At 40.2% G+C, this 17,346-nt stretch overlaps 1 protein-coding gene across 1 annotated transcript in view; it reads right to left on the bottom strand.

Annotated features, from left to right (window-relative positions):
- Positions 1-5,077: 5,077 nt before the first annotated feature.
- The window catches only part of cgnl1 (cingulin-like 1), a 28,220-nt gene continuing 15,951 nt past the window's right edge, over positions 5,078-17,346 (bottom strand). The window contains exons 9-19 of the mRNA XM_031846292.1: positions 14,216-14,422; positions 14,004-14,108; positions 13,768-13,920; positions 13,010-13,180; positions 10,494-10,655; positions 10,298-10,387; positions 7,721-7,804; positions 7,383-7,507; positions 6,903-7,011; positions 6,641-6,804; positions 5,078-6,526 (exon numbers count right to left, since the gene is read on the bottom strand). Coding sequence (XP_031702152.1) covers positions 6,364-6,526; positions 6,641-6,804; positions 6,903-7,011; positions 7,383-7,507; positions 7,721-7,804; positions 10,298-10,387; positions 10,494-10,655; positions 13,010-13,180; positions 13,768-13,920; positions 14,004-14,108; positions 14,216-14,422 — 1,533 coding nt within the window. The 3' untranslated portion in view covers positions 5,078-6,363. The remainder of the gene's footprint in view (positions 6,527-6,640; positions 6,805-6,902; positions 7,012-7,382; positions 7,508-7,720; positions 7,805-10,297; positions 10,388-10,493; positions 10,656-13,009; positions 13,181-13,767; positions 13,921-14,003; positions 14,109-14,215; positions 14,423-17,346) is intronic.

Below are 17,346 nucleotides of genomic sequence, written 5' to 3'. Positions count from 1 at the left end.
CTGATAGGAGGTGTTGGTACTTACTGTTCACGTCACAGTTTGACACCTGTCAGGGCTGTACATGCAAAATCGTATTAATCACACTACAAGTATTGTATTTAAGTACAAATTTAAGGAACTTTTACTTTACTTGAGCTTATACTTTACACATTCAGTCCATCACATTTCAGAGGTGAACTATTCTACAGCTTTAGTTATGGTCACTTTTCAGATTAGGATTTTACAAACAAAACAGATGATAATTGTATAACACATAATGTATTATAAAAGATTAAAGTACCCAACACTGCGTAGTTAAAGTAGTTCAAATGAGCTCCACCCTGACTAATTAAAAGTGTTTACACATTAATACATCAATAATTATGATCCAGTTATACAATAATGTAGAACTGATACTGCAGGGATCATGCCGCATTATGAATACTTTTACTTGTGATCATTTGAGTAAACTTTGCTGCTGCTACTAAGTAAAAATTTGAATACAGGACTTTTACTCATAATGGAGTATTTGTATAGTGTTGTATTGGTACTTTGAATAAGTCTTCCAGCACTGCCGCTGTGAGAATGAAAAGCTCTTCTTCCGATTAAATAGAGGCAGAAATAATAACCTTATACTAAAGGTACAGGAGGTGTCTTGTAATACAGGAGTTGCTTAAGCCAATACATTATTGATACTGTTGATGGTGGATGGTGATGAAAAGTATGACAACACAGCAAACATTATTGTTACCTTCTGCCTCAAAACTACAACTTCACTCAGTTTTACATGATGAATTTACGCTCATCAACATATACTCACTCATTCTGTCAAATATCTTTAAGGAACAGACAGATAATCATCTGAACAGACAGATCACATTCCTTGTATGAATGGACTGCAGTCACTCCCTTTTAATAGAAACTAGAGACGCACTGGAGTCACAGAGGAATGGAGAGTCAAGTTTAAAGGCTGAAAGTTGCCAAGCAAGTGCTTGTTCTTATTTTTCAACAAAGATCAGCTGTTAGCTGATGTCAAAATATATGTCAATAAATATAAAAAAGAAAAATTTCCAGAACAATATAAGAGGTATTTCTACAGGTCTGGCAGGTTAATGAGTAACCAGACGTCAAACAAATGGTATTTCTTTACTTCTGCAATCAGTGAGCCAGGCCTCTGGCCAAGTCCAATGTCATGTGGAAATCCTCTCCCATATACATGTCATGTTTACTTCCAGTTTTGATTGTGCTCTCACTGTTTTGTTTCTTACAACAAGACCAGATTCATGTGGAGAACACATGACTGAAACAGAACAATTATATGTCAGTTTAAATCATGCCAAAAAGTTATCAAGGGCATTTATGAATATTTTAGTAATGAATCGATTGTTGCAGCCCTAAAGAATTGATGAAAATTAGCTCTACCAACTACAATATTACAATTCAGCAAACACACAATGCATCAGTTTTAAAAATCTTATTATATTATAATAGTTCAACACTCACAGGGGACATTTGAGATACTTTAACTAGCAGTACATTTGCGAGTAGTGCTTTTGTGTCTTGTGTTATTTTACTTGTAGTGTTATAATAATGGTAATATTTTACTATTACTGTGGGGTATAGCCACTGAGTGCTTTCTCAACCACTGGAAGATAATGAGTGACAGTACGTAATAAGTGATTACGAGTAAGTTGCGTGTGTTGTTTGTTGCTGCATGCAGGTCAGGTGTTTGATCTTCTCTCCTGTGTGGGAACAGTTTTTCTGTTGAAACCAACGACAATAACTGTTGTCTGTTCTGTTGTCTGTTCAGATTTGTGTTGATTTGTGTCTTTGCTTGACAGAAAAGCACCATTACGGCTGCTGAGAGACAATGTGCTGTCTGTGTTGGAATGGCACAGCTTCACAATGCTGCATTGTTTTCTGGAATGTGTGGAAACCTTAAAAAGCATCTGACTGTAATTTACATTCATTGATTTTAGGGTTGTTCAAAAATAGCTACGTTCTGTTAGCCAGAGAGATGGAATTAGTACAATTTTAAAGGCTGAATATTGTTGCTTACTGCTGTACAGACAAATGCGTGCTCTTTAAAGGTTTATTTTTTTATTTTTTTTGTAATTTGTCTTAAAACAACAACACTAACATCCATGCTGGCTGCAAAGACATTCCTTCTGAAAACAATTCATCATGTTAAGTGATGAGGGACAAACTCCACAGTCCTCATTCTGTGTGAAAATGTCTTCTCAAGTTCAGCTGAAGCTAATATGAAACCTTAGCAAATGGGGATGTTCCAGAGTTACAGTCTTTCCCTCTTTGTCTTTCCACAAACAGACTTTCCTTGTTGAGGGAAAGTAACACAGAGGAATTTTGGTACCAAAAACAGGCACAAAATTAGAACTGTGGATTTTGTTGCCTGACAGTATTAAAATAGACCTGAACCAACCTTGAAAAAACCGCCTTGTGTCTCCAATGGAAAGGAAATGACAACAGCTTTAGATAAATCACTTGTTCAGTGATCTAAGTGACCAAAAGGGGAGGAGCCCATTGGACTGGCTGGTTGCTGATTGTACAGTAGTAGTGACCATAAAGGATAAATTATCTTCTTCTGTTATCTCTTTTATAGCTCAGGCCTGTGATGATTGATACTGCGACAATGTTGTGTGGAACCTTGCAATAACTACAAATATAATCTGACACTAATCTGATCATCTTTCACGTTTTCTAATCAAAATCTATATGTCAATTTGTCAAAATAATTCCTCCACATAATTGATTTAATTCTGAACAAGATCTTCCTCTGTTACTTTTTAAGAAATGGACTCAGCCATGTAAAACACAAAGAGTTGAGATGCATGAGAGTGACTCAAAACACACGAGGCCTGAAAGCAAGTTTGTCCTGCTGTACTGAAGTATTCACTGCCTGAGGTGTCGAGCGGATGTTTACCTTGGTGTCATTGTACAGAGCCTGAGCAGCATTACTTGTATTACTCGACACCAAAACTCAACGCAACTTTGTGGGTGGTGATCTTCAAATAAGATTTGAGAATATGAGGATATATTTAGGCCGGACCACAGCATGTAAAGTTGCTGACAAAGGTCTTATACCTCTTATGAGCACTACATTCTGTAAACGTCATAAATATCATAATAATCACTCACAAAAGTCTTATAGCGAGCTATTCATCATCAAGATGGAAGTATTGGGTGTTACATATTATTTGAGTGGGAGACAGACTCCCCCCTTTATGTCCCTCTGGGTCTGCAGAGGTCTGACAGCTCGGCTCTGTGATAATAACAAGCTTCCACTCCCACTTATGGACCATTTACTGTTCACCACGTCATTATTAATGCTGTATATACCTGTAGAAACATAATTGAACTCAGAGAACCAAAACTATGAAAGCCAGTACCATTGTTACAGCTAGGGGGCAGCATGGCACTGTGACATTTTAACAGGAATGATCACAAGCTGTTTTTAGTATTTCTGTCCACTACACTTAACGCCAGAGTTGTCTCTGGATCCCTGTAAGACTTGTTATACTTGTATGTTTCCTATTTAGAACTGTGAAATAGAGAGCTCCATGTGAAAACGAGAAGCCTCTCAAACCCTGTACATTAGAAAACTCCCACAGTTCCCTCTCTCTCAGCTGCTTACCTCTTTCTTTCTCAGCAGTCTCTCTGGTTGAAGTCACTCAAGCACATAAAGGAATCCCAAGAATGATCACCTTGTTAAGCATACACAACTTTCCCCTCTTAAGCCGTCCAGTCTGCAGCCCCTATTAGTTTACTGCTTGGCTTGACACGAGAGAGAGAGAGAGAGAGAGCGAGATAATACTGTGGCACTCGAAAGGTTGATTTGTTTGTTCCCCATGGAATAGCAACAAATGAAGGTCATGCCCTGCCAACAATAGCCAGTAGGCCAGTGCGAATAAGAAAGCCCCATCTGTTCACCTCCTTGTTCTGCTGTAATCAGCTGTAGGTTGTAAAGAGACTTTTTCGGACTTGGAAGTCTACGCCTCCAGCTTTATCATTTTAAAACACGACATCAAAGTAGATTAATGGGGCTTTTTTGTCACAGAAAAACACTCTTTAATATCAAGGTGTAAAAAGATCTCGACAATGTGACCCACATCAATTACTTTCAACCGCTTGCTCCGACTAGACACCAGGATTTTTTATTTTGTTTTACCCCAAAGCCTGAAGGAGGTCAAAGCTCTGCACTGAAAGGTGATCAGGCCCAAACACAGGATTCATATGCTTCATATGTTCCAGCAGGAAAAACATTGACACACCGAGTACAAAATTAAAGATAAAGAGCCGCTATTGACACAGCTGCTTTGACCCCGCGGAGATTTTATCGCAGGATGAATGAAGTCAGTGTGCAAACCTCACTAGGCTGAGCCAATCGTCTCAGTCGAAACCTACTTTACACCTTTTTTATTCCACTACATTTTCTCTGATTGCTTAAAAAGCTTTGTAGATTTCACATTTTGCAGTAATTGTGTCCAAAATTGAGTCCTAGAAGTTGTATTGTATTGTAAAAAAAAAGTGAATAATTCTAAATTAATTTCTGTCAGAAACAGATTAAAATAATCTACCCAAACAGTCAGATTTTAATCACGTATTTTAGGAATAAAACACAAAATTATCGTCATATAACAGTTAAAATCAGCTCCACATTGAAGTAACTGCACACATTTTAATACAGGTGATGATTATCTATTAAAACACTGAAAAAGGCCATTTAGAAGGAGCTCTTATTTACATTTTGCTGACAATATTTTACTTAAAATGCAGGAATTTTAGGCAGTGTTGATTTTCTTTTCTCAAGTAGGGGATCTGAAAACTGAAACTAATTATAGCCACATATCTTAATTTATTAATATTTTCATATTAATACATTTTTCAATGACGGAAAATAAGTAGATGTATTAAGAAATTGAAAATATGTATTTGGACCTTTTGTGGAAAAAAACCATAACACACACAAATGAGTTAAATTATTCTTCATTCTGTACTCAACACCTCTTAAAACATGTCTGGAAGGGATGTTTAAATGTTAAAATCAGCTGCCAGGAATTATTTAACAGGGAAAAGCATGTGAGTGTAACTGGAAGTAACTTTATTTTAGTCTCAGCAGGATTTATGAACATACAAATGTGTACAGAGAGGTAGTGGCAGCAATTTCTCTCAATCCACTCCACAGTTGTCACACTCGGGCGTATTCAGCACAGAGCCAACAGAGAGTGCAAATCATCAGTGTAGCAAAACATCAACTGTCAGTTTATCTCATCTGAAGAAATTCCCTTATTGACTTCAAGGAAAATTAGAGGTCTGCACATGTACAAGGAATTGCAAGCCTTTATGTGCAGTGTGGCACAATTCAAACACACATGTATGAGTTTAAACAAAAAGTTAAGCCATGTTCAGTATCAACACTGCCCCATTCAGGAGAGAAACCACCAAAGATAGAAGGTAAATCAAAGTGTTTCCAGTATAAAAATGTCTTCAGAGATTAAATGTTTGACATGTGTGGCTTGTTCAGCGCTGTAACAGCTAGAAGTCAGAATCAATAGTCATAGAAAAGACTCGAGAAAGTTAATTTAGGTCACATGATGTTAAATGAAATTAAAGCAATACTGTGATTTCACTAATATTTGGAGTAATGTGTTCGATAAAATTAAAAGAAATGCCTGCTGATAATATTTTCGTGGATCTATTATTTGTATCAAACCATATAAAACTGTATAAAACAGATGTGTACAAAGTCCCTCATTTACTGTTCCCTAAAACCCTCAATGAGCCAGGATATTGTGTATTAAGCCGTGAATAAATAAGAAAATCATCCTGGCACTCATCACTTCATATACTTGGATTTGATCTTAATTCATTAAAAAAAATAAAAAGGTAAATATATTTAATTTGACTGAATGATATAAAAATGAATATCCATATAATGTAGGTAAATTTAACATATTTGATAGGCATAAAAACTGAGGGTTAATAACCTCATATTGTTCACAAAGGCAGTACTGGTTGCGTTGCTTTACAGTGCATTACAAAGAAAAATCCACTCAGAATAAAACTGGCAAATTTACATAAGACTTCATTTGGGAATGTAAAAATACCACATTAAACAGTATATACATTTAAAATCTACGGGACAATCTAAAACATCAAACTTTTACGATTTCATACATTAATCTCAAAGCTGCTCAAATAATACTGAGGGAATTTATGGACATTGAGATTGTATACATAATTAATCACACAGATGTTTCGGTGTAATATCTACAGTTATTCAAAGAGCACATGGCACGAATCTCCAGCTGTTAAGACCAACAGTGACGCATATAAAGCAGCATTATCCTCCACCTCAGGGTTTGTTTACAAAGTGAAGGTGGACAAGATGTTGTCCTGACTCGAGGAGCGCTTGTACCCCAGTGATGAGCTGAAGTACGTCTCCCCGTCAGTGCTGATGTCATCGTCGTCGTCGTCGTCGTCGTCGTCGTCCAGAGTGTTGAGCAGCGGAGCAGATGTGCTCTTACGCCTGGATGACACAAAACAATATAATAACTAAGACACTGAGAATGTCTGTGTATTATATTTAAACCTTTTCCTATTTTAGTCTGTTACGGTTGACAAATTGCTTTTATGCGTTTACCTGATCTCACTTCGCAGAGCTTTGAGTTGGCTCTGGAGCTGCTCGTTGGCCTCCTGTTGCTCGTCCAGGTCTCTCTGCAGCTTTTTCTTGCTGTGATCCAGTCGGTCGATCTCTTCTTCAGCCTCATCCATCTGCCTTTTTAAGGCCTTTAGACGCAGATTCAACTTCAAGAAGAACCAAACACAGATCAACAAATATGTTCACTATGTTAATTTACTACAGACCTTGAATTAGATTGAGTTAAAATGAGTTGGTTACGTACTTGATCCTTTTGATCTTGCATTGAGTTGTTTTCTTCTTCACCTTGCATCATCATTTCTTTTACCTTCCTCTCTAGTCTGCGGTTCACCAGCTGCAGGTTGGCACGCTCCCTGAAACATATACGCCATGCATCAGCATACTGTACATGTAGTGCAGCAAATCATTCACCTAGATGTATTAAGAGCTGGTCAGATTCTCCACAAGGTTTGTTTACCCAGACTTGGACTATTTCTCTCAATAAGAAAATTATTTTAAAGTCACTGTCACAATTCCAATTGATCTACGTCATTGAAATCAATATTCTAGATGTGTTCTCCTATATAAGCTGAATCCATCAGTGTCTAACTTTTATCTGGAAGACACTACCTGGCTTGCATACCCAGCCTAATGAACCTCTTTACTTTTCAGTCAACTTTCCCTCTTCCATCACTTTGACCACAGCACACCTCATCTTTATTCCCCATCGGAGCCTTCATCTCACCTTTCCTCCCCCTCCAGCCTCGCCTCCAAATCCTGTATGTGGTCCTCCAGCTGGGAAAGCTGGCCCTCTTTGTTGGACTTGTGGGAGCTCTCTAAATTAACCACTCTACTCTTCAGGTCTTTGGTCTAGAGAGGTTACAAAGGGAGAAGTAGTGAGTGAGTGTGTTTGTACCATATTATCAATGTATCAAAAATATGAATTAGAAATTGACATGAGAATGGATACAATCAAATGAAAATGATGAAAAGACATGTGAATGAAATGGGTTGGTGCTTTGTTCTGAGTTTGCAGAGCAACACTGTGTGTAGTTGTTTTCCTCCAGACAGGAGAGTGTGTACCTGTTTCTCCAGAGCCATCTTGTCACACTCCAGGTCCTGTCTGCTAGCCCTCTCCTGCAGGAGTTCATTCCTCATCTGCTCCACCTGTCAAGCCGAGTCCAGACACTGTCATCGCTACACTTCCAAACAGTCTGATGACAATTATTATCAGACAATGTCTGTGTCTCAGTCACACCAAAAACCACAGCAGCGCTCAGTGACTCAAAAGGCTTAACAATAGAAGAGTTAATGCTCAAAGGGCTTTGGTTAATTGGTGATCTGGTTTTTCTTGTTTGGCACCATTCTATCATGTCTACTCAGTGACACAGCGTTGTAGTAAAAAAGAAAATATATAATAAATCATTGACCATCATTGTTTTCTGTGCAGAAAATATAGCTGTGGACTTGGCAACACTTTTGTGTCAACATTAAAAGGAATAGTGAAAGATTATGGTTAATGTGGTTATTCGATTTGTGGAAAATATGAAGCTTCCACCTGCAGGCAGTGATCTTAATTGACCAAATCCACCTATCAGCACCTCTGAAGCCCACCGACATGTTATATATTGTTCGTGCACAGTTGTGGTTTTACATGGGGTTATGTTAATACAGTATGATTTTGTCACCAGGCCAGCTGTTTCATCCTGTATCCAGTCTTTATGCTAAGCTGAGCTAAGTTACTGCTGGCCTTATATTTAACAAACAGATAAGAAAGAGGTATACGTAGATCTTCTCGTCCAATTCTCAGCAAGAATGTGAATGAGTGTATTTCCCAAAAAGTCGAAGTATTCCTTTAATACTAATCTGGTGTCATCATATATCCACTCTCTGAACACAACATCAACCCAGAGAGGCCTTGCTGCATGAACATGACTGCTCAGTGATAGCCTGGTTTAAAAGAACGAAGGATGAAAAGAAATCGATACAGCGGTGATGGTTCTTTCTTTGTGAGGGGAGCTTAGAATTGGTGATATTTTATGCCAATTAGTGGGTGACAGTGGGCTGCTCTGATGAACGATGGCCCCTATAACTGGTGCACCCAGCACAGTGCTTGAGGGAGCTGAATCAGCAGACTGGAACATACAGCGAAACTAATCTGCTTTGTGAAAGACGGCAGGAGAGGAGAGGGGAGATTACTCTCATTTAGACAGGAGAGGAGCACCTGGTGTCAGGAGAGACGCAGGTGTTCTTCCTGCTGCCTCTGCTGCAACCTCACCACCCCATAGCCATACATCCCCCCCCCCTCTCCTCCCCACAGACATTAAAGCACACACACCAGCACATACCCGCATGCATGTGTGTGTGTGCGCGCACTGACAAACACACACCACTAGCACTCAACCATACTCCACTCTGAGTGCACAAAGCTCAAGTGTTGCCTTGACAACCGACTTCAGCCTCATGCTGAACCAACGCCACTTTGTCCCGACGCCACTCTTTACTCACTGCCAGGAGTTTTTAAAACAGGGAAAGCATTTAACGAGATTTAAAACACTCTACTCGACCACACTGAGCTACACGACGCACATTAATTCATCTTTTTGGTCACAACTTTTGAATCTGTGTCAGTTCCAGACTGAGACGAACCTGTAGCCAAACCTTACAGGCCTGTGTTTGGATATTTTACATTTCATTTATTTTGCACAATTCAAACAATAAAATTAAAAATTAACAAACATAACAGAGATAAATGAATATCACAGTGCAGGAAGTGGCAGAAAGCCAACTGGGCTTATTTGAATATTAAGGAGATGCAAACTTTGACCACAAGACAAACATTTGCATAAACCGGTAGGGTTGCAAAGAAGCAGCGTTACTGTATTTCAAAAACTCCAGAACCACCAAGATTAGTGATTAGATTAGATTAGATTACTCTGATTAGTAAGCACTCTCCCACAATCAATGAACAATCCTAAAAGCACATGTACATTATATAAATCTTACTTCATAGTGCTTCTGTCAGCAGCTTTCTCAGGGAGAACGGATAAATGGAGCATTTGCTTGCTAGGATATAAAAACTGACTTCAAGCACAAGAACTGTATTTGTTCTCAAGATTACGCACAACCTGAAAACTTGAGACATTTGGCAACTCGCATATTTTGGCTCGAGCGGCGCATTAAGAGGGCTCTTTTGTGACTGATGCATGAAAATTGGATAGGCGCTCTCAGACCACACTGGCAGACCGCCAAACCTGAATGATTATGCAAGATCATCTTACAAAGCAATAACGAGTCCACTTTATCCAGACCAGAAATAAACTGGGAATTTTGCAGTGTGGCTATTATATGGAGAGACACAGACACCTGAGAGTGAGCACGTACACCAAAGCACTGATCGAACCCGCCAACCTGCATTTTAATCATGTAAATTGAATCTTTCGGGATCATTTTTGTTTTGTGGGGATCATATGTTCGTTTTGTTCAGAGGTTAGTGTTTGCGGTCATGATGTTAGCGGTGGAAGACAAAGCAACAGGAGATCTGGATATCATTTACATGTTGAGATGGAACAGAGACACGTCTGTGAGAACTAAAGTGGACATGGACAGCAGCAGCAGGTCACCGTGACAGGCGAGCACTGATAATGAGAATGAGTTTACCTGCTCTCTTCCTCGGTCTATCCTGTTCATCAGCTGGTCTCCAGTCTGACGCTCCTCATCCAGGTCCAACTCCAGCTGAGCGACCCTGTCCTGCAGAACGAAGCAGTTACATCCGTAAAGTCAGTGAGTGTTTCTATCTAATTCAGTTTTCTATTAATAGTCGTCAACAGGGGCTTTATTTGACATCATTATGCACCTCTAAGAGTTTGACGTGTCGAGCTTTTTCGTCTTTAGCTTGGGCCTTTTTGTCGGCCTCCAGCTCCAGATCATGAACCATTTTCTCCAGAGTCGTCTCCCTGAGCACGGCCTCGTCTCGTTCTCTCTGACACTGCCGCAGGTCCTCCTCCCGGAGTGACAACTAAAACGAAATCAATCGATATACTTCACACATACAAATTACTGAAACTTGCTTATTGCAAACACATTTCATTGCCCTGTATAAATACCAAAATCACATCTGTTTACAGAGAATATTTCATTTTGTCCCCGACGGTCAGTGAGTAGAAGGGGTTCAGTGTCTCATTAAAAGGACCCTCAGCATGGTGATAAATACATCTTGAAAGTCCATATCCCTGTTAAATATCTCATCTTGCTTCTTATCTTAGGTAGCCTAAGTATTTTAAGTATCACCACTGTAGCTATGACCAACAATTTAGTTGCTGCCTAGGGGAATTATTATATGGCTCCCTTGAGTGACTGATGAATCCAGTGCAGCTTGTTTCCCCCTGTGTTCATTCAGCAGCTGTGCCCCCCACACCTGGAAAATTGCCCCCATTGCTTAATGCTAAGACAATGAAAAATCATCATCTGCTCTTATGTCTAACCCAGAACAAATATTTGGCCATTAGTGCAGAATAGTTCCATATTTCATCATGTAAATACTTAGACATAATCTCAGCCATGGAGCTAAGCTAAGCATGCAATTACTTAGTAATAAGTGTAATGGGATAATTGTGCATCCTCACTCAGGTCCTGAATATCAATAATCAAGTTAAGAAATGAATCAATTACTGTAATGACCTGATCTAGGGACTGAAACTTGGCAACACAACATACTGCAGTTTTTATTCAGCCTTCCCTCTTGAAAAGAAAGACTTTTAAAGAAAAAGCATTAATGTGCCCTGCACTTGTAATTTTAGTGATAGTCTGCCAAGTTCACATGGGTGGAGACGGACGAGGTATTTGAGAGCAGCTGGAAAAGCGGACTCACTAGGCCCAGTCCAGAGCAATCTGTGTCTCAGGAGAGGTGGAGGAGGAGGATGAGGATTTGAATCCTGCCAGCACAGCTTTAACAACAATGATATCACAACACTGACATCCTCCTCTTCCTGTGCACCAGCTGGATGTAGACAGGAAAAAAGGATGCTGACCATGTCCTTACATACACACTTGCTTAAAGTCCATATCGGGAAGAATTAGATGAGTAAATCAGTCAAATCTAATGGCAGCATGTCAAATATAGGCTGAAAGCGATGACAACAGTTTCCAGTAGATAGTATCTTTCAGAAAAGGAAATGGCAATAATCTTTTTTCTTTGCGATAAAGCCTCATGAGCTTGAGAGCGGGGCATAGCCTGCCAAAACCTCGAATAAAAAGGTGCCCAGTGGAGTTTTCATCATAAACAGACATGACTTTGTTTACAGGGTTAGAGTTACGGTACATTGTGCAACAAACATGCTGAACGCATTTTCTACCTCATAAAACATTTGCAAACCCCTTTTTTTAATGTTTTGAAGTCTGCAGCGTTTGGATCGGCTTGTTTACAATTTTCTTCTCTTCCATTATTGGCACATTGCTTCCTTTTGGAGCACATTATCTCTAACAACTGTGCAATCAACAGAACTTTACTACATTACTGACTGCGCAGTCATGTAACATTACATTACTTTACAGAACCACTAGTGGTTGAAAACTCTTTTTACATGACCACATCCAATCTCAAACACAACTCACTTTGAACTCACTCAAACAGAAAGTGTCAGGCACTGAAACCAGTTTCCTTTGATGTACCTTAATGTGTAATGCTCCTTTGTGTCTATAGCCCTTCTTCTTCCTAAACAGCATTATATCTATTATACATGTCCTGAACAATTTCTGCTTTCACTAAACTATAATAATGTTTCTGTGTGGGTCTAGTTAGATAAATGTTCGATAAATACAACAACATAAGCCATCCTCTTTCCAACATAAATGATTCACCTTTATCTGTTCTTATCTTCAACAAAAACATTCTTCACATTCTTTAGTCCTGACAAGGATGAATTGCTTGAATGGAAACAATGCAGAGTGGTCACAGGTTAAGTTTCACCGTTATGGTGTTGTGGCCACAAATCAAAGGATTATAAAGGATTTCTCCACATTTCCCTTTTAATTCTAACTCTGAGTGTAAACATTAATTTAATAAAGAACAGAGATTTTCAACGGCTTTACTCGGCTCAACTGCTTCACTTTAATACTATGTTTTGGGTTTGAGAGGACAGCAGGGAGCAGAAATACCTAAGTGATGACATCAGGACAGGACGATGTTAGTGGGAGGGGTCAAACAAAACGATGGCTCATCATCTGATGTTCTGCATGGGAGGGCTCAGACAGGCTGACTAATGATGGCCTTGATGTGACCACTCTGACCATGAAAGCTGGGTCAGCATTCAAATCTATGAGTCCTCGCTGAGGGCCCATTACGTTAGATGAGGCTGACGTAGCCCACTGTACCTCTTCTTGCAGGGTTTTGGTAGTCAGTAGGCACTTGTCCAACTCCTGTCCTCGCTCCTTCAGAAGCATCTGCAGATCAGTCAGCTCCCGACGGTTGTTCTCTTTATAAATATCAATCTGTTCCTGGAGCTCCAGAGTGGACGACTGGGACGCCACCACAATATCATTCATCTGCAGGCACAGTGAGGGAGAGCACGGTGAGGGAGAGCACAGGGCGAGAGACAGAAAGAAATATGAGGAAAAAAGCAATGAGTCCACATATCCAAACCTGAATCCTTTAGAATCCCTTAATTAAAAAAAGGAAAGTTAAATACTTCAATGGTACAAGAAAAGAAAATGTTTTTCAGGCATTCTTCCTCCTTCCCCCTGAAAAAGACCCTGTGAGGTCAAAATCAGAGGGCATTTTAAACCAACATGCATGACTAAATTAAACTTTTAATATACTCCTCCTAGCTCTCGAAGAGTGCCCGAAGAACAGTTTATTGTCTTTGACCAGTTTTATTTTTCATCTTCAAGAGCAAAATAAGGTCCTGTGAACTGACTGCATGTGACACTCAAGGAGCACTTGGCCTCTGCATTGTTTTAAATAACTCTTTATTTAAGAGCTAGTCAACTCAACTCTTTGATAAGAGACTCATTAGACTCAAAGATTAATAAACACATTTGACCAAAATGGAGCTTGCCATCTGAGACCACCTCCACTAATGCATCGCCTGCTGGAATGGATGTCCCTGTACTATAGACTCAAGTACACTCACCTCCCTCTGAAGTTTCTCCACTGTGCGGTCCAGCAGCATCCTCTCATCCTCCATGTTGTTCTTCATGTGCTTGAACTGTTCCTTCTGAGTCCTCTCTTCTTGTAACCTCTCCTCCAAGTTCTTGTGTTCAGTGCTCACTTTGGAAAAGTTCCTCTGTAGGACACAATTTTAAAGATGTCAAACCGTCCTTGTGACATTTCTCTACATGCAGTGTAGCACAGTGTCGCTGATCTCACCTGCACATCCTCCAACCGAACGGTCAACGCTCGATTGGCACGCGACATCTCCTCTTCTTGCTCCTTAATTTCATCCAAAGATTCTTCCAATTGCTTTTTCTCTCTCTGTTAAGCAGACATTGTGGCATATAAGACTCTCATAGAGTGTAATATGATGTGTTGGCAGCAGCAGTTCTGTGACTGACCACTCTTTATGCACCTGGACCCCTTACCTCCAGTCGGCCAGCTCTGTCGCCCTGCTTGCTCTCCTGTAGCTTGGCCTCATCGATGATGCGGTTGAGTTTGGCCACCTCATTTTCCAGCTCCTGTGCACGCCTGCGCAGCCGATCGGCCTCTTGGGTCAGGCGTCCTGCTTGGCCCTCCACTGCACCCTTGGCTGCCTCCACTTCAGCCTTCTCACGGGCCACTGCTGCACTGCTCTGCAGATCACAGCAAGACACAAAGCTTCAGTACAAAGGAAGCAGGAGTCTGTGGCACTAAACAACGATGCATGACAGGACATTTGAAAATCTCTCAAACGCCTCATGCAACAAAAGCTATTTGAAGCCCTCAAGGTTCTCACTGAACCTTTGTTGCTATAACAGAGTAAAAATGTCCTCCTGTAATTCTCTCACACTACATAATAAAGCAGAGATGAAGGCAACTAAATCTGAGCATTCATTAGCCTCTGTTGATTGAGGGCCACATGAAGGAGATCTGCTAGTCTCCTGTGTCACTAGATTCATTTTACACCTGACATACTCCTGTGAGAAGTCTTGTGACCAGTGGCTGTACAGTGGCTGGGACAGAGTTAATGGGGAGTCCTGTGAGCTCTCCCCATGCCCAAATTTGTGAATGAAGACTGTGTTTTTGGGTTTGACATTTCGGGATGGAATGCTGTGCAGTAGAGAAAGAGCAGGAGACAGACGGAAACACATTTCTGCGTGACAGAAGACTGAGTCAAAGAGTACTGACGACAATCACACAACTCAATCAGTGCGACAGAGAACAGGTTTCAGTTGTGAAGACACCCTTCCAGTGAACAACAACCGAGATCCAGCACGTGTTTTGGAACGGAGGTGGAATGTTCGGAAAACTGGTTTGCCAATAGTGAGTCAGTACAGTGAGGTACAACACTACACAAGACTACAAAGTGTGTAGTTACTGTTTCACTTTATAACCGAGCTGAAACATTACATTGAATTAACACTGAAGGGGTTAAAATGTGTCAACGGGTAAATAAAGTTCAATGCTGTCTCTCTGCCCAGGCAGGTTACTCTCTCTGACATCCAAGTACGTCACGGCATGTGTGTGTGGCGCAAAAGCACACACACACATACACAGACACACACCATTCTGACTTGAAGTATCAACTAAATTGTAACCCAGCTGGTGAAACACTGATGAAAGGCGGCCCAAAAAAATGCATCAATACAAACAGTAGAACTGAAAACTGTTTTGTATTTCTCGAGCAGTACCTAAATTACATCACAATCAGCAGGTAGAGGAAATCATGAAATATGGGTTCTTTCATCTGACATTTATTTATCACAAAAAATCATCACGTGCCTCTTTTAAAAAGCACAAATAAACAAGTTATAATAGCAGATTATATATGTCATTAATTAATTGCAGCTGGCAAAAGTGTGTAGTTTTGTGAGTTAAAGCACTCTAGTTAGTCCCACTGGGCAGTTGAAGGAGGTTTTGAAGGCGGTTACTTATTTACAAATGCAGAATTGAGTTTCTGCTGAAATCCAAAGTCTACTACTCTTCGCCCCTTTATTCTCTTTGTGACTAAGTTGAAAGGCACTCGTTGATCAAGTCGTCCTGTCGTCACCATGCGTGAATACAGACACATCCTGTACTTGCAGGATGTGAGAGAGTTGACGGGTGCCTCCCTGCTTCAGTGGTAGCAGGCCAGTAAGACCTGTTTCCCCTGTCTCCACAGAGCCGCCCTCATCTCTGCCTGACTGGGTCACTTGTTCAAAGGAGCGAGGAGCCTTGAACAGACACAGTACTGCGAAATACAGAGTTTTTACCTCTCAAGACAAATAAGAGGTCATGTTAGAAAACAAACGATACATTTGTAGTTTTCTGGACTGGAGTATCTGCAGTTTGGGCCCAGACGATCCGGTCTCTTGTGTTATGTTGGGTTACAGCAGCTTCCTCGCGTTGCTTTGAAAACTCACATATCAAAGTGTTGGTTGCCAAATGGGATTTGGGGGGGGATGTCAGGCGAAACAAAGCTTTTACTACAATAACTAGATGAGCACTGCGCAGAACAAGGCCATGCTCTATCCCGCAATGGTAATGAAAGTGAAAAAGAATTCATGTATCTGCCCTGCGATTCTGATAAATTTAAAGGGTTCTCCCTTGATCCATTCTACACCCTTCTAACAAGTTTCATGAAAATCGGGCTAGTAGTTTTTTCATAACCCTGCTGACAAACAAACGAAGAAAACGAACCTCTTCAGTGGAGGTAATAAAGCATTGACAGTGTGTGTCAGTGCTCCGTTTTAACAACATATACAACATGTTCAGCCCTCATACTACCATGCCTGTCCCACTTCCCACACTGGGTCATACCAGTTAAACACATGGACAAAGCCACCCAGCCAGAAAGAGGGAGAACCCGCTACTGCCTACCTCTTTTTCAGTAGACTTTCCATTCTGCAACTCTCATTTATTTGGACTGATTTAAACAGACCTGCATCATGATCTGATATATTTATGCCAGAACATGAGCTTGTGGAAAGATCAACTTTCCTTAAATTGTAAGACATAACAACATAAATGTCAAATTATCATGTGCCTGAGAACCATTAATAATGCCTATTGCCTATTATATTGCCCATTTATATCTCATTAGGCTTCACTAACTTGTATGCTACTAAAAAAAGTAAATCATTCATTTAAAGTGTTAAAGCGTTATTAAAGATTACCTAACAACCACTAAAGGTTTAGTGCCAAGACAACAATCACTTTATCAGCTATTAGACAATGATTTGTTTAATTTGTCAATTTAATACAATTCCTTATCACCTCTTTAAATACAAATGTAACAAAGAGACTAGCAACACAAGCTGGTTCAGAGTATTAGTGCAATATCATAAAAGAATATGAGGTAATATCATACCGCTTGTCTTTTTTCCCTCCTCTACACTAACTCAAAGTTTGACTTGGTCTTGGTCTTGTGTACTCAAACTGTTTGCATAAAGTTGCACATTAACTAACTTTGTGCAGTCTTTGAAGCGCGCCACAAATGCTGAGGTGAATTATGTGTCCCAAGTCTGATGGTCTAAAGACAAACACAGCTGCAAGTAACCTACAGAACAGAAATCTACAACCGGACAGGGTACATCGT

The sequence above is a fragment of the Anarrhichthys ocellatus genome, unplaced genomic scaffold (assembly GCF_004355925.1).
Source record: "Anarrhichthys ocellatus isolate YVR2014 unplaced genomic scaffold, GSC_Weel_1.0 scaffold6, whole genome shotgun sequence".
NCBI classification, from domain to species: Eukaryota; Metazoa; Chordata; class Actinopteri; order Perciformes; family Anarhichadidae; genus Anarrhichthys; species Anarrhichthys ocellatus.
This window is presented reverse-complemented; position numbering and strand designations above follow the sequence as displayed.